Here is a 17269-nt window from a genome sequence, read left to right on the forward strand (position 1 = left end):
TCTAAGACAAGACGTCAATTCATTCTGGAATGAGGCTTGAACATGAGATCACATATGGCATATTACTGAGATGACTTCAGATTTCACTGTTCATTGTTCCCTTCTTCCCTTCCGGTCACATCAAGAGAAAACACAATCCACAAAAATATTCCCCCAAGATATAATTCACAATTAAGTTTTGTTGTTTGGGAACATGATTTTTGGGAGACCAGGCTCTTTTTTTAGAGAGAGATTTAAGCATATTATGATGATTATCGGGTTAATATTGTGACTCACAATTATTTTGACCAGGATAATCGTGACATGAAATTTTCATATTGTCCTGTGTCTAGTTGAATACCTTTTATATAATGGTTTTGCGGAGATGCTGCTCAGAAGGTTCACAATGTTTGAGATATCACATATGAAGTAGCTTCACTATGCAAGGAAGGTTACTTTGAATGATATTATAACATCCTCATTGTGTCCAAAGCAGAGCCAGGTTCAAGCTCTCTGTGCAAACACGCTGGTCTCATTGAATCAATGAGGCTCCTGGGTTTGTTGTGTCTTCTGAACATGGCCTTAAACAATGACATGCGTTTCAATGACCCCAAGACTTTCACCACACTGAAAAAAAACTAATGAATAATGCAGGAACTGTGCAACACAGTCACATTACTTTTTTGAAGGACGACAAGTTTTAGAAAACAACTATTTTTTATCAAATACATTCACAGACTTCAAGTTCCCTCCCTCTTCCATCAGCCCTCAGAACCTCATTCCTCTTCCTCCAGAAGAAAATCCCAAGGGGAAAGGGTCAGGAAGTGGCCTATTTGTTCCAAAGCAGATTCCACAAATGCCAGAGTGAGACCTAAAGGGAGAGGCCTGCTTCCCGTTGTTTCCAGTCAGCCTGTTAAGACAAGTGAAGATGGCTTCTTGCTACTTTAACCTCCACTCTCTCTCTCTCACGCTCCAGCCTCCCCTCTCCTTTCAGCTCTCTTCAATTTGTATTCCTGCTGCACGTTTTAGATAGTTTGGGGCAAGTTTGTTGACTATTTCCAAACGTAATAATTAACAGACTTGTTACGAGTGTGATATAAAGCGAAGCCAGCTTCATGAGCAATAACTCACACAGCGCATGTGTTTTACTATTAAAAGTATTGGAATATGCCACAAACCATGTACACATTTCAGCCTTTGAATATACGTTTACACCACCATGAGAACGTTTCCCCTTTTTGGGGTTTGAGAGAATATATGAGGAGAAAGGGCAACATGCAACAACAAGACCTATCCAATTTCAAACTCAAACTCACTAACTTGGGCACGCCTCCTTACAAAGAATTATCATTCCATCCTAATTTTGTGATTCTTTATGACAAATTTTAAATGGAACAGTTGATGTTCTGACCTCCAGAGATACACATCTGCACATAAATGTATTATCCACAGACACTTCAAGCATAAACTGTTTATAAGAACGTAGTTATTATTTGAGGATTAAGGTTTTGAAGCCTCAAGTTTGGCATTTTGGCCGTCGCCATCTTTGAATTTTTGCAACCAGTGAAGGAAGTGACCATATTTGGACACTGGAGGAGCAACGGGTGGATCTGCAGGTGGAACTCGAGCAGAAAAGCGACACCCCGAGCAGCAACCTTACTGCATCTGGCTCATCTGGCTTCTGGTGCAAAGAAACTGTTTACAAAGTCAGCTACAAAATTCAAGATAAACTTTACAGCTAAGAGTAATCTTACTAGCTAATTGAATTTGTAGAGTGGCAGCGTGGTAGCGCGGTAGCATGGTAGCGATGGTAGCGATGGTAGCGAGGACGTGGTAGCAAAGACCATTCAAGGTCAATGCTGGATATTAACCATCTTGTGAGAATTTTGTAACTAGACACAATCTTGACCATTCCATATCCTAGAAGTTTACAAAAGTTCCAAAGTTACCAAGGTTCAACATGGGTGTCTTGATGATTGAGTGGTTTAGGATGCATAATATCATATGGCCGTTCAAAGCGTGAACCATTGTTGTATATCATCAGCCCCTAACTTTCTCTCTGTTAGCTAGCTCACCATACTGTTAAACTACCAAGTAAAGGCAGAAATGCTGTTAAGCAAATTCATTAAATGTTCAAGTACAAGTTGTACTACGAGGCAGCAAACATTTAAAAAGCAGAGGAATTTGTTTGAATGATTTACTACAAGCTTAACTTATTGTGTCCTATTTATTAATGTTATTGAATCCGTGCAGAAATGCTTTACTTGTTACCACCCATATCCAACAGTAACGTGGGGAGAGTATCTGTTACATAACAATGACGCAAATAAAGTGTTCCACAAATGTTGGGAATGGGAATGAAAGCCGAGTAAAGTCTGAGTAAATTGTTTGAGCACAGGAAGCAGAGAAGTTTGAGAGGGTTTGAACAAAAGTGGAAGCGAGTTAAGTCACAATTGCTTCCTGAATGGGTCGAAATAACAACAACTGTGCCAAAGTTAACAGGCACCATTGATGGTACAATCTGTTGGACAGCAGAGAGGGTGAATGGGGAAGAAAGAGCAAGTGGAGTGTGAAGGAAAAATATGACTGTGCTTTAAAGTGTTTACTACCAATACTATTTTATGATTCTATTGCAGGGAACTTACCAGTTGGTAAAATCTGGAAACACCTTGAAAAGAAGGCATCTAGGAAGCCCTTGGCGCTTTGCTGCTGAGGAGCCATCGACTACCTCAGCGACTACAGATGCACCGATGGCGATACCAGCATCAGGAATCGGTACAATACTGTGTGCGTGTACTTCTACTCGTAATCATAAAGGTACTTTACAGCAGCAACATCAGGTAGGCGGCGGAGCAGGAGCAATGTACGCTGCTGGAGCTACTGACTTCATACTCACTGTCATTCCCTCATGAAACATGAAATATGAATTAAATATCAAAAAGAATCAACCTGCTTCTAGACAAGGCGCCCGTGAATACCAGAACCTGCTGCCAAACACAGAAAGAACAGCAGGGAATATGAGCCAGAGAGCAGGAGCTAATATCCTTTATCCAACAAAACGAGTGGATAATATTGTTTTTGATTGTTGGAACAGTGAAACAACTAACAAAGACATTGAGCCTCCTGTCTGGTTTAAATGAAGTGTGTTTTGATAATCAGAAAAGTAAAACTGTTTTAATGCTGGAGTTGGTGGCTTTGAGGACAGCAAATTCATTGCAGGTTTCGTATATTAATAAATAATAATAATAATTAATCTCTATAGGCTAATGTTTTATTGTTCACTGCCCTGTTTAAATAAATTAAAACGTTAAAAAAATATATTTTTAAAATTGTTGATTTTATGTATTATATATACATGCATCACATAGCATTGCATGGGAAAATGGATTACTTTTGTGTAAACCGTTACTACTGCAGAGTCATTTGTCATGGTAAAACGGCAATTGTAACCTTTCCCACTAAAGACAAAAGCTAGATTAGTGAGTTTCATAAACGGGTTATTCTATAGCGCAAAGCCTGGTTAGTTTGAATCCTCAAAGAAAGCCAGGAGGAGAGTAAAATGTACTAAACTGTGGAGGCTGGAGACAGAAGTGAAGCGAGGGACAGTCAGTCCCAGTCAGCTTTGGCCTTTGGCTGCATACATTGATGAATGCTGCGCATCAGGTTTTTCCAGAGCAACTCCATGACCTGCACCTAGCCTCTGCACTTCAGGTAGTACAGCTTCTCTGCATGCAAGACCTGAGGTGCACTGCCACACAGTCTTATATAATTATAAACCAACTATAGCTACTCTCTTATGGTTGCATCTTTATCATGGGTGTTGTTATTAATTAATCATTCAATTAATTATGTTGTTATTAATTAATTTTTAATATGTATCTATGTCATTATTATATTTTGATGTTTTTGTACAAACTATTTCCATTTGAAATAAAAGGCAGGCCTACTTAATTTCTCTCATATTTATTTTGAAGTACCCTTGCTGACTTTGAAAAAAGCTGATAAAAATCAGTTCTCAAAATGTTTCCTCCTTCCCAAAGACATCCCTGTGCTGTTTTTAGAAGCACATAGCTAAAATGTGCATCCTGTTTCACTGCTTCCAAATCTTGATTAACTCCTAGTGTGTTTATGTTTGTGTGAAAGAGTCCTGGCACCAGCTTTAGGTGGACCGACACATTGCTGAATGACTTCAGCCGTTTCACCCCGACTGCTGCAGTTCACTGAGAAGAGCCAGAATGCTGTTTTGTCAAACAATGCTTCTTCTTTTCGAGGATTATTCCAGTTTATTACAATGTGGTGTACATCGTTTCTATTAGTTATGACAACACAGTCATCACATACAGTATGTCTGATATCTGGGTTTTAGATAAATGTCAATTTGAGTGGTGGATCAGAAAATAATCAGCCTATTCATAGATCATGAAAACAAACAATTGCTGCAGGCATCGTTATTATTGCTGAATGATCCTATCCTTTCTCTGTAAGGGTCATCTGTAACAGCCGTAATATTGGCACTCATATTAAAACATTTCAAACGATACCCAGCCCCATCATTACTAGCTTGTCATGAATATAATAATATATTGGAAAGCTGGCAGCTGCTGTTGGCTGATGCAGTGTCCCTTTTAAACCCTTTGTCAGGACTGAATGATGGCCCTTCGGTGGGCTCGCCTTTATTTGAACCAGTAGCTGAGCAGGTAATATCCTTTAAATTGGACAAAGAGACACAGACAGGCCTGCTGTTTTACACACACACAAATCAGCTGAAGAGATGGGCTCATGAAGTTAAAGGAGGGGAAGTGTGTGTGTTTGACCAAATGCTACCTACACTTAAACAAAGCTCCCTCCGGTGTGCACTTCCTGTTTGTCCCATGGAAATCATTAAAGCAGTTCCTCCCATAACACAAAGTAAGTCTCTTATCTAAGAGACAAACAGCCAGTGTGGAGGCCAGTGTGGTCACTGCTTGCACCTCCAGCAAGGAAAATGACAACATGGGCTACACGGAGTCAGTCCCTGCCTCCCAGAGCAGTTTAATTGAATTGTGGTGAGAGGAGGGACCAGAGTCCCTTTCAGTCCAACAGTGTCACAAGGACACTTGGTCCACAGCCACTGAAGGCAAACAAACAAAGCCCTCTGATGCCGACAAGCAAGCCCTACTGGAGTACACTCAGCTAATTCTATTCATCTATGTCTTTGGAAAGTAGAGGCTTTGGAAATAAATATTAAACTTGGAGATCCATTGAATTTGTTTGTATGTGAAAGTCCAGCTGAAATCCCATTAAGTCATCCTTTTTGTAGTCAAAAAGAATCTGGGTGTTACACCATAGGGAATGTCATGGGAAGAAAGCATGTTGATAGTAGTGGTACCAAAGAATAAGGACCACACCAGCATCTAACCAGACCCGAGAGACATTTCTAGATCTGTTTCTACACCAATTAGCTATTTAGCCTGCAAACTGCCGTCAGCAGTGCCCTTTTCCCCCCGATGACTGTTGTTGTCTCATTCAACAAGATAAAGTGCAGACAAGAGTGTTTATGTTTGGAAGTGAGTTAGATAAGAACGAGACTTCAGCAGGAAAGATAATGTTCTTCAGAGCCCATGTCTCTCTTGTAGCTGGTTCAGTGTGACCATCTCTGTCTATGATAGAACTTAACTGCTTTATGCAAGATTTGATTGGCTGTAACAAAATAAGGTATGTAGACAGACAACTAACGGTATTCTCATAAAATGCATCATCTTGGCGAGAAAAGCACAAGTTCAACAGCCACGCTTTTCTTTCAATCAATTTAGGCCTAAAACATTCTTTTGAAAAGGAAAAATAAGTCACAAAAAGTTAGCAGAAGACCTTGACTTTGGTGTCATCCAGCAAGCATCAACTACCACAAGATCAGACACTGAGGTCTGGAGTCTTAAAAACAGCTGGTCAGTAAAGCGGAGGTCAAACACTGCATCCCTGAGAACCTGAGACATTGTTGTGTTCCCCTTGCAGTAAATAACCCTGTGAAAACAAGTTTCTGAAGCTGAAGAAAACTGGTAGAAAACACTGAAAGATATTAGATTGGAAGACATCGAAACAGAGCGCCACTCTTGGCAAAGAGAGAGAGAGAGAGCAACAGTGCCTTTTATCCATTCGGACATAGAAAGTGGACAAGCTGCTTACATGTCTGGCCTCCCTTCGCAGCCCCTCGGTGTTCCTCAGCCAGCAGCGACTCAGCTCGCTCAGCTCCAGGATGGGCTGCACCTTCAGCCTCACCGTGTCCCCCGACTGTCGGATCATCTCCACTATCTCATCCCGGCTCTTGTTCTCCACATTCCGCCCGTTTATCTCCACCAGCCGGTCGCCTGGAACCAGCCCCAGCGCCAGGTCCTTTGTGCCGGCACCGGGCTCAGCAAAGTGGACCACACGCCTGTATACTCCTCCATCGGGACTGCGGTCCAACATAGTGGTGCGACGCAAGGAAAATCCAAAGTCACCAGTGTTGCGGCGTTGGAGTTCCAGCTCGCGTATTTCTGGTACACTTGGTGCAACCACAGCCGGCAGCTGCAGCTGTGCTGGGAAGGTCTTGTCGACCACTTCAGGGATGCAGACTTTTTTGGTGGCTGGTGCTACTTCAGGCTGTTGCTTCAGGCTGTGCTTGCGGAGCATGCTGAAAACTTTGCTCTCCACTTGTGGGGATGGGGCAGCAGAGTTCTGGCCTGAGGGAGTGGAGCCCTCTGAAGGGCTCTCCTCTTTACTCTTCTGGGAGAAGGAGAAGCGTTTCATCATCTGACCAACCTGCGCGGAGTTCGTCTTGGCAAGTGAACCAAAGTGAGCCACGCGATCACGTACCGAGCCGCGATGTCCGTCCTGTCCTTCGCCCTTCAGGTCATCAGTGGAGCTGGCAGCGCTCAGCTGGTCATCCAGAACCATGCTGCTTCGGTTGCTCAAGCCATCTGACTCAATGTCGGTGAGGGTGAACTCGTTGCTGCTGACCACTTTGATGGGAATGGGGTTGGAGATTTCCAGTTTGTTCTTGGACTCACGCTTGGCCTCCCTCTTCAGGTTGAAGAAGCCACGCCGCATGCTCATCTCTTCCAGGCTGCGCAGCTCTGCTTGAGACATCCTCTCCTTCTTATCCTTCTTCTTCCCTTCCTTCTCCTTATCCTTTTTCATTAAACTAAACATAGTGACAAACTAAATGCTGCGTTTCCGTCCACTGTGACTAATTTCATCCAGTTCACAGGTGATTTTGTTGCGATCAACAGGGACGAATCCCCTGGGGAAAGAGACGAGAGAAGAGCGAACTGTGTCAAACTTACAAAATGGAAAAAAAGGTAATACATGCGGTTTGTTTTTCTTATGCAACATAAAAGGGACTACATTTCATTGTCAACCCTGTGTTGTACACTGACAATGTATTAACCTTAAGGAGAACTAAAACTAGCTGCAATTACATAGTATTATGTCAGCATTATTACAATGTATTGCCCTGATCTAGTTTCAGAAATGGCAATATGCTCTGACAGAAGTGGCAAGCATGTTAAATAGGGATGATTTAAAACACTTATTTATCCTTTTATTTATGCAGTGAGATGATTATTTATGATCATCTTATTTAATACCAGCATGTTTAAATTTTAAGAGTTTGAGCCATATTTTGATTTACCAGGATAATATCGTGAATCGCAGTCATTTTGGCAGGATAATCGTGACTTGAGATGTTCACATCATCCCATGCCTAGTATTAAATACCATAGCATCTGAATATTATATTGCATATTTTGTCCACTATTTATTTTTCTAAGGCGACATCAAAAGTCTCTCAGCACGTTGTAACTCGCACATGTGTAGAGGGCCCCTGTAAAACCGGATCACTTAAGACCTCCAACACGCTGACATTACAGAGGCCCTTCGGAGGAGCTTGGCAGCCCTGAAAACACATTCCTGGCCTCATGTTTAACTGGGTCTCTCTCAACCCTCAAACAAAAATCAGCGAGTCTTCCTGCCGGAGCCTGACACCAGCGGCCCGGCAGAGAGACACCCTCCAGCCTGGTCCTCATTAGGGTGAGTGACAAACAGAGACTCCTCTCCGCGGGGCAGCGCAAACAAACAGCCACCTCCTACTTTAATTATGGACCTCTCTTACTCGGGATACTCCCAACTAGGAGGTGTCACAGTTTAGCACTGCAAACACAACCCGACAATAACAAAGGCAAAGCTCTGGTAGCCGAAACAATACTCGGTTCCTCAAATTCAAGCAGGAGTCCCAACGTCTTCAGTCCCACCGGGATGGACGTCTCCTCCATCAACATTAGCTTCACGTTGTGTCCGGAGAGCATTACAACTACGGGGCTCAGCGCTGTTTCGGCTCTCTGCTGGTCACACACTCGGGTGAAAACGATGCTAACACCTGGCACACAAAGCCATGTATCAGCCCCACTCCGCATTCAACGTGAAGTCAGGGGGACAAAAAGCGTGACAGGGCTAAAATAGGTGTAGCTTTTTGGCTACATTAGCTAGCCGCGCTACCGTTTCGTAGGTGGGGGTAACGTTACCTAATAACAAATATGTGCTGTTGTATTTTACCGAAAAACTCCCAAAACGGCCCGAAACCACTAGCCAGAAGTAACTCATTGACTTTTTGTTTAACTTTCCAGTGAGCCGCCTTGCTAGCTAAATAGCTTAATTGGCTCAAGCCTTTAGTTCTTTGCCCTCATTTTTGGTGAAGCAAATCCTGCAACAACACATTGGAGATCCTGTGAAAATGGTCCAAACCGACCGCCTGCCTCAACACTGCTGTCAAACAAAGACATGTCCCCCTCGCTAGACTCACATGTGTCTGTTTTATAATGAGAAATACTCACTGTTCTCCAGGAGAGCAAAAGCAGCCCCGCTGGTTGCCTCTTTAATGGGTGCAGCTCGGCTGGAACAGAAGGGACAGGAGCCGCAGACTGGCTTTGAGCTAACGTTATCATAGCTGGCTGCGCCCAGTGCTGCTCTCACGGCTTCAGGACAGTGGCTCAAGTTGGGCGACCAGCGACCCCTGCTGGGAATGTGTTGTACTGCAGCCCGACCGGTGCACTATTGTGAGCCAATCTGCTGGAGACATGGGGTGCATCCCAAATCTGTTTCTGGCGATCACAGCTGGATCAGCTCTCAGTGGACTAAAGCTCTGCCACAAATTTAACGTTCATTTTAACAATATTTTATAAAAATGTGGGCTATAATATTTCATGATTTGATTTGTGGTAAATTATCATTCCGTATTGCTCGGCTCTAGGTGTGGGCCTGTTCAAATCTCACATTTTCCATAACAGAAGTTTGATGTGTCTCTTTTCTCTCTGCAAGTCTTTACTTTGAGTTTTCCAACATGAATCCTTCATGTCCATTTTGTTCATGTCACACATCATATTAATATAGCTCTGCTGTAAGTGTCCCGCAATATCTGTAGTCTTATTTAGCCACGTGTTAGCAACCACCTCTTTTAAAGACATGAAAAAGCTTCACTATTCATGCGAGGGGTATTTGCTGATCTATTTTCTACTGTAAAATAAATTGTCTGAAGCGAGTGTTAAGCACAAGCCTTCAAGACGAGGGAACCATGTTTGAGTTTTAAGCTCATTCCTCTACAAACGGCTCATTCTAAGGTAACAAAGAAAGGATTCTTGTTTTCAGGTGATTACACTGTAAAGAAATCATACTTTTTAATATTATATTTAATTTCTGCCATGATTACCCTTAATGCTTCACACTGGTCCTTTAAGGTAAGATGAACTTAGTCAATGACAAAACAAGGTTATTATATTGCACACAGCATCTTAGGAATTCATCTTCTGTAGAAATGGATTCCAGCAGGCTGCATTTAATTTGCTGGCAGATTAAAAAAATAGAAATAAAGTAACATTTATTTATTGTGTTTATAGCATATTTAGCATGTTATTTTCTACAGCTGTTTCATTGTCTTGCATTTTATTGTATCAAGTTCCACAGATATGGAAATAATTCATCAAAGCAAAATACATTACTTTAATTTCAATGGTTCCAAAACATTCATGATTGCACAATTAAGAGGCAGTATTGATTTCTTAATTTCTTTTTCAAAAATCTGACAAATCCCCTGTTGGGCATTTTTCACTGTTAGCTGCATTCAGTGTGATGTTCAATAAAATCCAAGGCTTATTTTGGGGTTGTGATTTGCAGTTTCTTATCCTTGATCCTTGTCTCCTTGCACCTTAGTGACATTATTCAGAACAGCTATGGACAAACACAAGACAACTGAATTCAACCATAATAAAGTTTATTTATGAAATGACAGGACCTGATTATTGGTGTATTTTCTCTTCAAGCAGGAATTGTTTCAGGAAACATAAAGCATGTAAAAATATTAAAATGATTATTTGTAGTATGAATACACAAGAAGCAAATACACGATAGCAATGTGTAATTAGCATGGAATGGTTTAGAAATGCAATGTCAGGGAAACCACATTGTGTGTGAGGCCATCAGGACCAGCCACAGGTCCTGGTCCTCTACACGATCACAGTGGTCAGGTTGATGTCTCCATCGATCTCCAGACCGGTGATGTTTCGGAGGGGAGTGACACGATGCCTGAAGGTGTGTGTCTGTATCCCGTTGGCCACAATCCTGAAGGAGTGATTCTCACAACAGATGGTCAGCTGAAAGGGGAAAAGGGCATTTTTAGAAAGAACTAAAAGAAAGAAACATCATGAATGAGTGTCTTCTACGACACTGTGTGCGTTCATATACCTGTAAGTACTTTGTATTTATATTATGTGTTAATTATACTAGCGATTTTGTGTGTATTGTTAGTTTACCGTTATCAGTGGTATTTGTGGGCTGTAGAATATTTTTATAGAACATAACGCCTGTTCAAAACGGGTTTTGAATGTTGTAGATCATGTTCTGGCTGTTAGAGGAACATCTTCCAATGGTTTTTAATTGTCTAATTGTCTAAAATTAATTTATATTGTTGTCTGACCTGCAATATAATGACAATAAAGCTACTTCTACAATTACTAGAACAAGTGCCTCTGACCTTAAAATGCTCCAGTGCAGAGCTTGTAACTGTAGTATCCTATGTGACCTCTGGTGGGCGCTAGTGCTATTGTTACTATCCTGATGTAGGGAATGTTCATTTGTTAATAGTATAGCTCAGTGTCTTTCTGTATGTCCTTTCAGTCAAACTCGAGTATTGTGCATTACACCAAATTCTATTCTAAATGAATAAAGACAGATTTCTCAAACAACAGTCTTCATTATAATTTCCAGTAATCCAGAGATTGAACTTCTTTACACTTTTTAGACGGAAATAATTTTCCATCCTAAATTGTGGAGTCTATCGGAGTGAAGGAAGCACACTTTCCCCCTCCACCTGTTCAGTGTGTGCCATCAGTGAAGTGTCTGCCGTGGTACCGTGAAAGGTTTCCCCCGATGGAAAGGATTCCCTCCGTCCCGCTCCTCGGTGCCCCACTGCCCCCCCTGGCTGTGGTTCCGGACCACAGTGTTCTCGTTGAAACGTGGATTGTAATGCAGTGCGATGCCGGAGTTGTGGCTGAGATTCACATTGAACCTGAGAGGAAACCGGCATGAATGCATGCTTAGATTCTTGAAAAGGAGAACTGTCATCAGTTTCACAAATAAAGGTCAGTTTATGCTCACAGGAACTAAGCCTAAGTATAAGTCTTCACTGGTTGTGCAGTAGCGTTTTGAAGTGTACCAAAATGTTCCTCGTGTTAGAAGACTGTACTGCATTTTTAACAGAACATTGGTATTTGTAGTTTCCCAGTGCAATATCTATCTACACCTGATATAGGACATTATCTGGAAAATCTATTGAGAAACTGTGGATAAAATAAACAAACTGGAGTTTCGGCAATGGGCTAATCCAGCAAGTTAAATGGCTGACAAAACAAGATACATACATGCCAAAATCAATGAGCAGTCCTGCTTATTGATTTGGACCATTGCCTCGAATGGCCGGAGACACCCAGACATGTTAAAGGGAGAGCTACTATGCTAGGAGGTATTGCAAAATTCTAATCAGTTAAACCTTGAGTCCAAGTGGAAGTGAGTGGCAAATGTAATGAAATAGCCTCCCAAGATTCCTGAGATATCATCTTCACGAGAATGTAGTACCCGAGTACCAACAACTAGTAGTATTGCTTAGCTGGAGTCATGGACACCTGGGGCCAAACGTTTAGTCAACAGTTTAAAACTAGTCTGTGTCTTTTACTGACTTTATACCCTTATTTCTCAACGATGTAGTCCTCCAGCTTGAGGTTTAGTGGTTTGTCATGTTATTTCAAAGTAAATTCCAGTAACATTTCATATCAAATTCAGACCTTGTAGCATTGGGGCTAACAGTCCCCTGGATAGTGATGGTCCTGCCAGGTTTCAGTCCACCGCTAATGCTGCTCTTGTATGGAACAGCCTGTAAAGGGACACAATGGGAAAATTAATTAATAATAATAATTAATTAATATACATTATGTTTTCATACTCTGCATAATGTATGTTTATTCTTGAATTAACTGGCTGCCTAGTTTGTTGTATGGCATCCTCAGAGGGAGGGGAGTAGATCCCGCATTCCCACATTTACACCATAGACTGTATATAAGAAATGGACATATTTGGACTGTGGAGGAGCGACCATGGTACCACCATTGTAGCGACACCACCATGGTAGCGACACCACCATCGTAGCGACACCATGATAGCGACACCACCATGGTAGCGACACCACCATGGTAGCGACACCATGATAGCGACACCACCATGGTAGCGACACCACCATGGTAGCGACACCATGATAGCGACACCACCATGGTAGCGACACCACCATGGTAGCGACACCATGATAGCGACACCACCATGGTAGCGACACCACCATGGTAGCGACACCATGAAAGCGACACCACCATGGTAGCGACACCATGGTAGCGACACCACCATGGTAGCGACACCATGGTAGCTTGACTTAAACATTGCTTACTTTGTAAATGGAACAAATAAATATATAGATATATAAATATTGTCCATGTTTGTTTGTTTTGTGGGTTTTTTTTTGCAATTTGTGCTAAAGAACTGTAGAACTGTAACTCCACCCTGCCTGATACTCACAGGCATCGCAGGAGGAAATCCAGGCTGCGAGGGGAATCCAGGCTGCGAGGGGAATCCAGGCTGCGGGAATCCAGGCTGTGAAGGGAATCCAGGCTGCGGCGGAAATCCCGAAAAAGCAGGATAGGCATTCTGGGTGGGATAGGCTACGCTTGCTCCAAACACAGGCTGAGCAGGAAACTAAACACAGAAGGAAACCACTTTAATCTCTTTCACTCTTCTGTAATACTGTTCACGTACTATGTTAATTCATGTCTCAGATGGGATTATTTGTAACGACAGCATTGACATAAAGTACATGAAACACATTTAATGTTATACTTCATTCTGGTCGCACCCTCACCATCGGGTTCTGGAAGGCAATGGAGGAAATTTCTACTTTCCCAGCCACAGCGATGGTGTCCACCCGGTGAAACGGGATACGGTGTTTGTACTCCATGAAGTGACAGCCATTGATGTTCAGCTGCAGAGAAAATATCAAATTGTATTTGTGTCTCATTTCTGAATGGAGAACATTTTAAATAATGTTTAAATGATGAAAATTGTGTTTTAAACGTGTTGAAATCTATTGTTAAAACCCTCCTTTCTTCTTCCCCACTTTCCCCAAACTTGAGAAGTAATTGTATTATAGAAACATATTCTTTGCATGACAATCATTTCCATACAGCATGTAACAAAATGACCTGATGTGCATGTACAAAGAAGGATTTGTAAATGTCCAAAACAAATTGTGTACCAAACGGACCTGGTAGGAATCACGGGAGACTGTGATGCTGAGGGTGAAGGTGGAGCCAGCAACGAACGGTGAGCTGTGCTTCCTCTCTTCGCTGCCCCAGCTGCCATTCTGCAAGGTGTTGGCCACCACATAGCTGGGGTAGCTGTCATAGCGTGGGTTAATGTGAAGGGCGACGTCCGCGTTGGTGCTGGAACCACACTGTAAATTCACATGGAACCTGGAGGGAGACACAAGTCATCATTTCATGGTCTACAACAAACTGTCCTTATTTCACTTTTTGTTCTAATTAGTGTGCATAAATGGCCAATATTTGTCTTCATTGTTCTTTTCCAAGTTGGGAGCTACGAGTATGGAGATGGAATCGTTCTGCTAGATGATGTGGAGCTGGTCCATGTAAAAGCAGGCCTGAAACAAACAGGAAACCAGTGTAGGGAGGCCAATACTGGAGATATGTGATCCCATTTTGTTTTCCCAGTAAGAAGACGTGGACTAGGGGTGGAATCACAGATTCATTTAAGATACAACAATATCACAATATTTCGCAGATGATATCAAGATACTGCGATTCTGTCAGTATCAGAATCAGTAAATAGCACTTGCATATTTTAATGGATTAAAATAAAAAAAGTTTATATCAGTTATATACAGTTTGTTGAACGAGTCCATGCATTTGTCACCTTGAGGCTGGATTATTGTGATTCCTTACTATCAGGCTGTACCAATGAATCTCTTAAATCTCTCCTGCTGGCCCAGAATGCTGCAGTGTGTCTTCTGACTAAAACTAGAAAAAGGGATCATATTTCTCCTGTATCCAGAATAGAATTTAAAATCCATTTCCTCACTTACAAGGCTCTTAATGGTCAGGCACCATCATATCTTAAAGAGCTCATTAAACCCTACTGTCTTGCTAGAGCGCTACACTCTCATAATAAAGGGTTACTTGTCGTTCCTAAGTTTGAGCGTGTGCCAGAGCTTTCAATCATCAAGCTCCTCTTCTGTGGAACCGTTTTCCGGTTTTGGTGCGAGAGGCAGACACTGTTCTCACATTTAAGAGTAGGCTTCAAACTTTCCTCTTTGATAACGCTTACAGTTAGGACTGGCTCCGGTTTGCCTGATCTGAACGTCTTCCAGGCTCTTATCATCCCAGACCAAACGTAGTATAACTGTCAAATAATGTATTTACTTTTGTGTATTTAAAACGGCTTCAAGCTAAATTCAAATAAATGGTTTATGAATAAACCAGGTGTGTAGCTTATGATGACATTCATATGATTGTAATGATTAAGTGTTGTAATTTAATTTTTCTGTGTAAATGTAATATGCCACACATGTGCCTCTTTGTTAACATTTTTTTTATTCCTCCGGGTGTTCCCTGGTAACCTCGTGTTTAACGTCTCAACGCTATGAACTATGTCCACTTTCTGTAGGTCAGCATCGATGCTCGAAAAGCCTGAGGATGTGACAATGGGACGGACCTGAAACTCAACAAGGTACCTTTATTATGTTGTTAATTACATGTCTTATCAATATCATTACAAAATCGTAATAAATTATCACCAAGAACCTTTTTGTTGGAAATCAAAAATCCTTAATACATGAATAGAAATCATGAAGCATAATGTATCCAAATGACAAATAAACACCTTAAACTAAGTCAGAATGAAATGATTCACAGAAGGAGCATAAAGGCAATATTTAACAAAAGTCACACAATCCCTGATTAATAACAAGCATTATTACAAGCATTATGAACATAACCAGAGATAATATTAATAATAAGAGTGCAGGAAATAATCTCTACTTGGATAATAGATAGCTGGAAACACATTTTGGGGGTTAAAATGTTTGATGAAACGTTAAATGTTGTGCTTTGCTGCCACTAAATGTTGTGACAGGTGAGAGGTCAAAAGGTGACCAGAGCAGTCTGACCTGTCGGCTCCAGGAAAGACTCGTCCACCGATGCTGATGGACTTTCCCTCCTGCAGACCACCATGGATTGATCCAGTGAAGGGGATACTCTAGGAAGGACAGGACTTCACAGGTAAACAGCTGTTTCATTCTAGATTCTAATATACTTGCTATTGCGTATCAAGCACCTAAAAGCAAATCTGTTTGTGATATTGGGCACTAAAAAGTGGAGAAAACATGGTTGGATTGGGCTGGTTACTATTGTACAGTAGCCTTTGTCTAAATTATATAAACTGTATTTGTTTAGGTAGCAAGGCCGCTAGTAGCAACCTGTCAATCACAAGGTAGCCCCGCCCTAAAGCATCCCCTGCTTTAGGGTTGAGACCATAAACACATGTTTACAATGTTATACTGAGATAATAAACCAAGTGATAAGTAGGGTCAGTCGCCCCCTGATGGCCAGCAGAGAGAATGCAAGTTTAAGGCACTTTAATTTTGGCTTCACCCATCTCACAGGCTTAACAGCAACTTGAATCTTTATTTAACCACATAGACGGAAACCACATGAATTCTGTGGTCGTGTGGAAGAAAATACATAAATGAGTTGGTGTCTACTACCTCATGTCATTATTGTAAAGACGCTATAAAATGCAGCTTAATCTTCATATATGCAAACCTTAACAGCTCCCTCCCGTTACCGGCAGGCCTTGCCTCATTTTTATACTCTGAAACGGAACGGAAAAGTGCTGCATATCTCGGGGCAGGATGTGTAACGGTCTGGTATTACCACACGCAGAATGAGGAAGCTTAACGCATCGTGGGAACAGCTTCACGGTGTTTAAAAGTCTTTCTCGTCCGAGCGATCCGATGGTCAGCCAGCCTCCGGAGTACCGGACCCGCGGTGACCCCGACAGTAAATGAAGACTGGATCACTTACCGGGCTGTAAAAAGGTGACTGCTGGTTAAAAGCCATGATCCCAAGCAGAGGTGCGCAGGTTTGCTGAGCGGCAGCTCTGGAATCAAAATGAGACTTCAAGGCTTCAAGTTAGGTTTCGATTTCTTCTTCCAGTAGGCGGTGAGAACGACAGCCCTCCAATCAACAGCTTGCAGGCGGGCAGTTAATAATGTTATCAGCTTCAGGTTTCGTTTCTGTCTTCATGGTGACTGGGTTTATTCTTCTATATGTCCAAATATTATCAGGATAGTTCAGCTCACTAGCATTGCTCCATCACTCTCACTTTGCTCGCCTCTGTTTCACACTACCCAAACTGAAGTTAAAGCAGAGATCTAATTCCTGATGACATATCGATGAATACAAATGTATAAAACCAGAATTGAACTTGAAACCTTCAGATTATTCACCTCCTGAGCCACTGCCGCCCTAACAAAACCATTAGTACAAAGGAAAGATATGTAAAAGATCACAGTTGTTGTCAGTGTCAACTTCCAATCCTCCTCAGCAGACATCTCAAGGGCAGAGAGCTTCAGCCACTTCTGAGACCGTAAAAGAAGAAGCCACTATGAGGG

The 17269-nt window shown here is 41.9% G+C and overlaps 2 protein-coding genes across 6 annotated transcripts in view; both read right to left on the bottom strand.

The window, feature by feature from the left end:
* The window catches only part of myo18ab (myosin XVIIIA b), a 123775-nt gene extending 114832 nt beyond the window's left edge, over positions 1-8943 (bottom strand). For 4 of the 5 annotated variants that reach the window (XM_084019379.1, XM_084019371.1, XM_084019376.1 and 1 more), the window contains exons 1-2: positions 8826-8943; positions 6142-7237 (exon numbers count right to left, since the gene is read on the bottom strand). In XM_084019379.1, the coding sequence (XP_083875505.1) occupies positions 6142-7146 (1005 nt within the window). In that variant the 5' untranslated portion in view covers positions 7147-7237; positions 8826-8943. Of the gene's footprint in view, positions 1-6141; positions 7238-8825 lie in introns of those variants that run through there. The other variant, XM_084019372.1, reaches the window with a different exon arrangement.
* Positions 8944-10241: 1298 nt separating this feature from the next.
* On the bottom strand, positions 10242-16781 carry LOC311019910 (galectin-9-like). Its single transcript, XM_084019570.1, has 8 exons — positions 16680-16781; positions 15764-15852; positions 13844-14051; positions 13442-13561; positions 13102-13278; positions 12324-12412; positions 11395-11551; positions 10242-10637 (listed from the first exon to the last, which is right to left on the bottom strand). Exons 1-8 carry the CDS (start codon positions 16713-16715, stop codon positions 10491-10493), a joined length of 1023 nt encoding a protein of 340 aa, XP_083875696.1. The 5' UTR covers positions 16716-16781; the 3' UTR covers positions 10242-10490.
* Between the last annotated feature and the right edge of the window lie 488 nt (positions 16782-17269).

The sequence above is a fragment of the Eutrigla gurnardus genome (assembly GCF_963514095.1).
Source record: "Eutrigla gurnardus genome assembly, chromosome: 10".
In the NCBI taxonomy this organism is placed as follows: domain Eukaryota; kingdom Metazoa; phylum Chordata; class Actinopteri; order Perciformes; family Triglidae; genus Eutrigla; species Eutrigla gurnardus.

Bases quoted from the DNA above. Each gene is read 5' to 3' on its own strand.
- LOC311019910 (XM_084019570.1), bottom strand. From the start codon at position 16,715: ATGGCTTTTAACCAGCAGTCACCTTTTTACAGCCCG. The intron at 13,562-13,843 runs GTCCGTTTGGTA...TTTTCTCTGCAG, and splicing joins TCTCCCGTGATTCCTACCAG to CTGAACATCAATGGCTGTCA. The intron at 11,552-12,323 runs GTCTGAATTTGA...GTTTCCTCTCAG, and splicing joins GTTAGCCCCAATGCTACAAG to GTTCAATGTGAATCTCAGCC.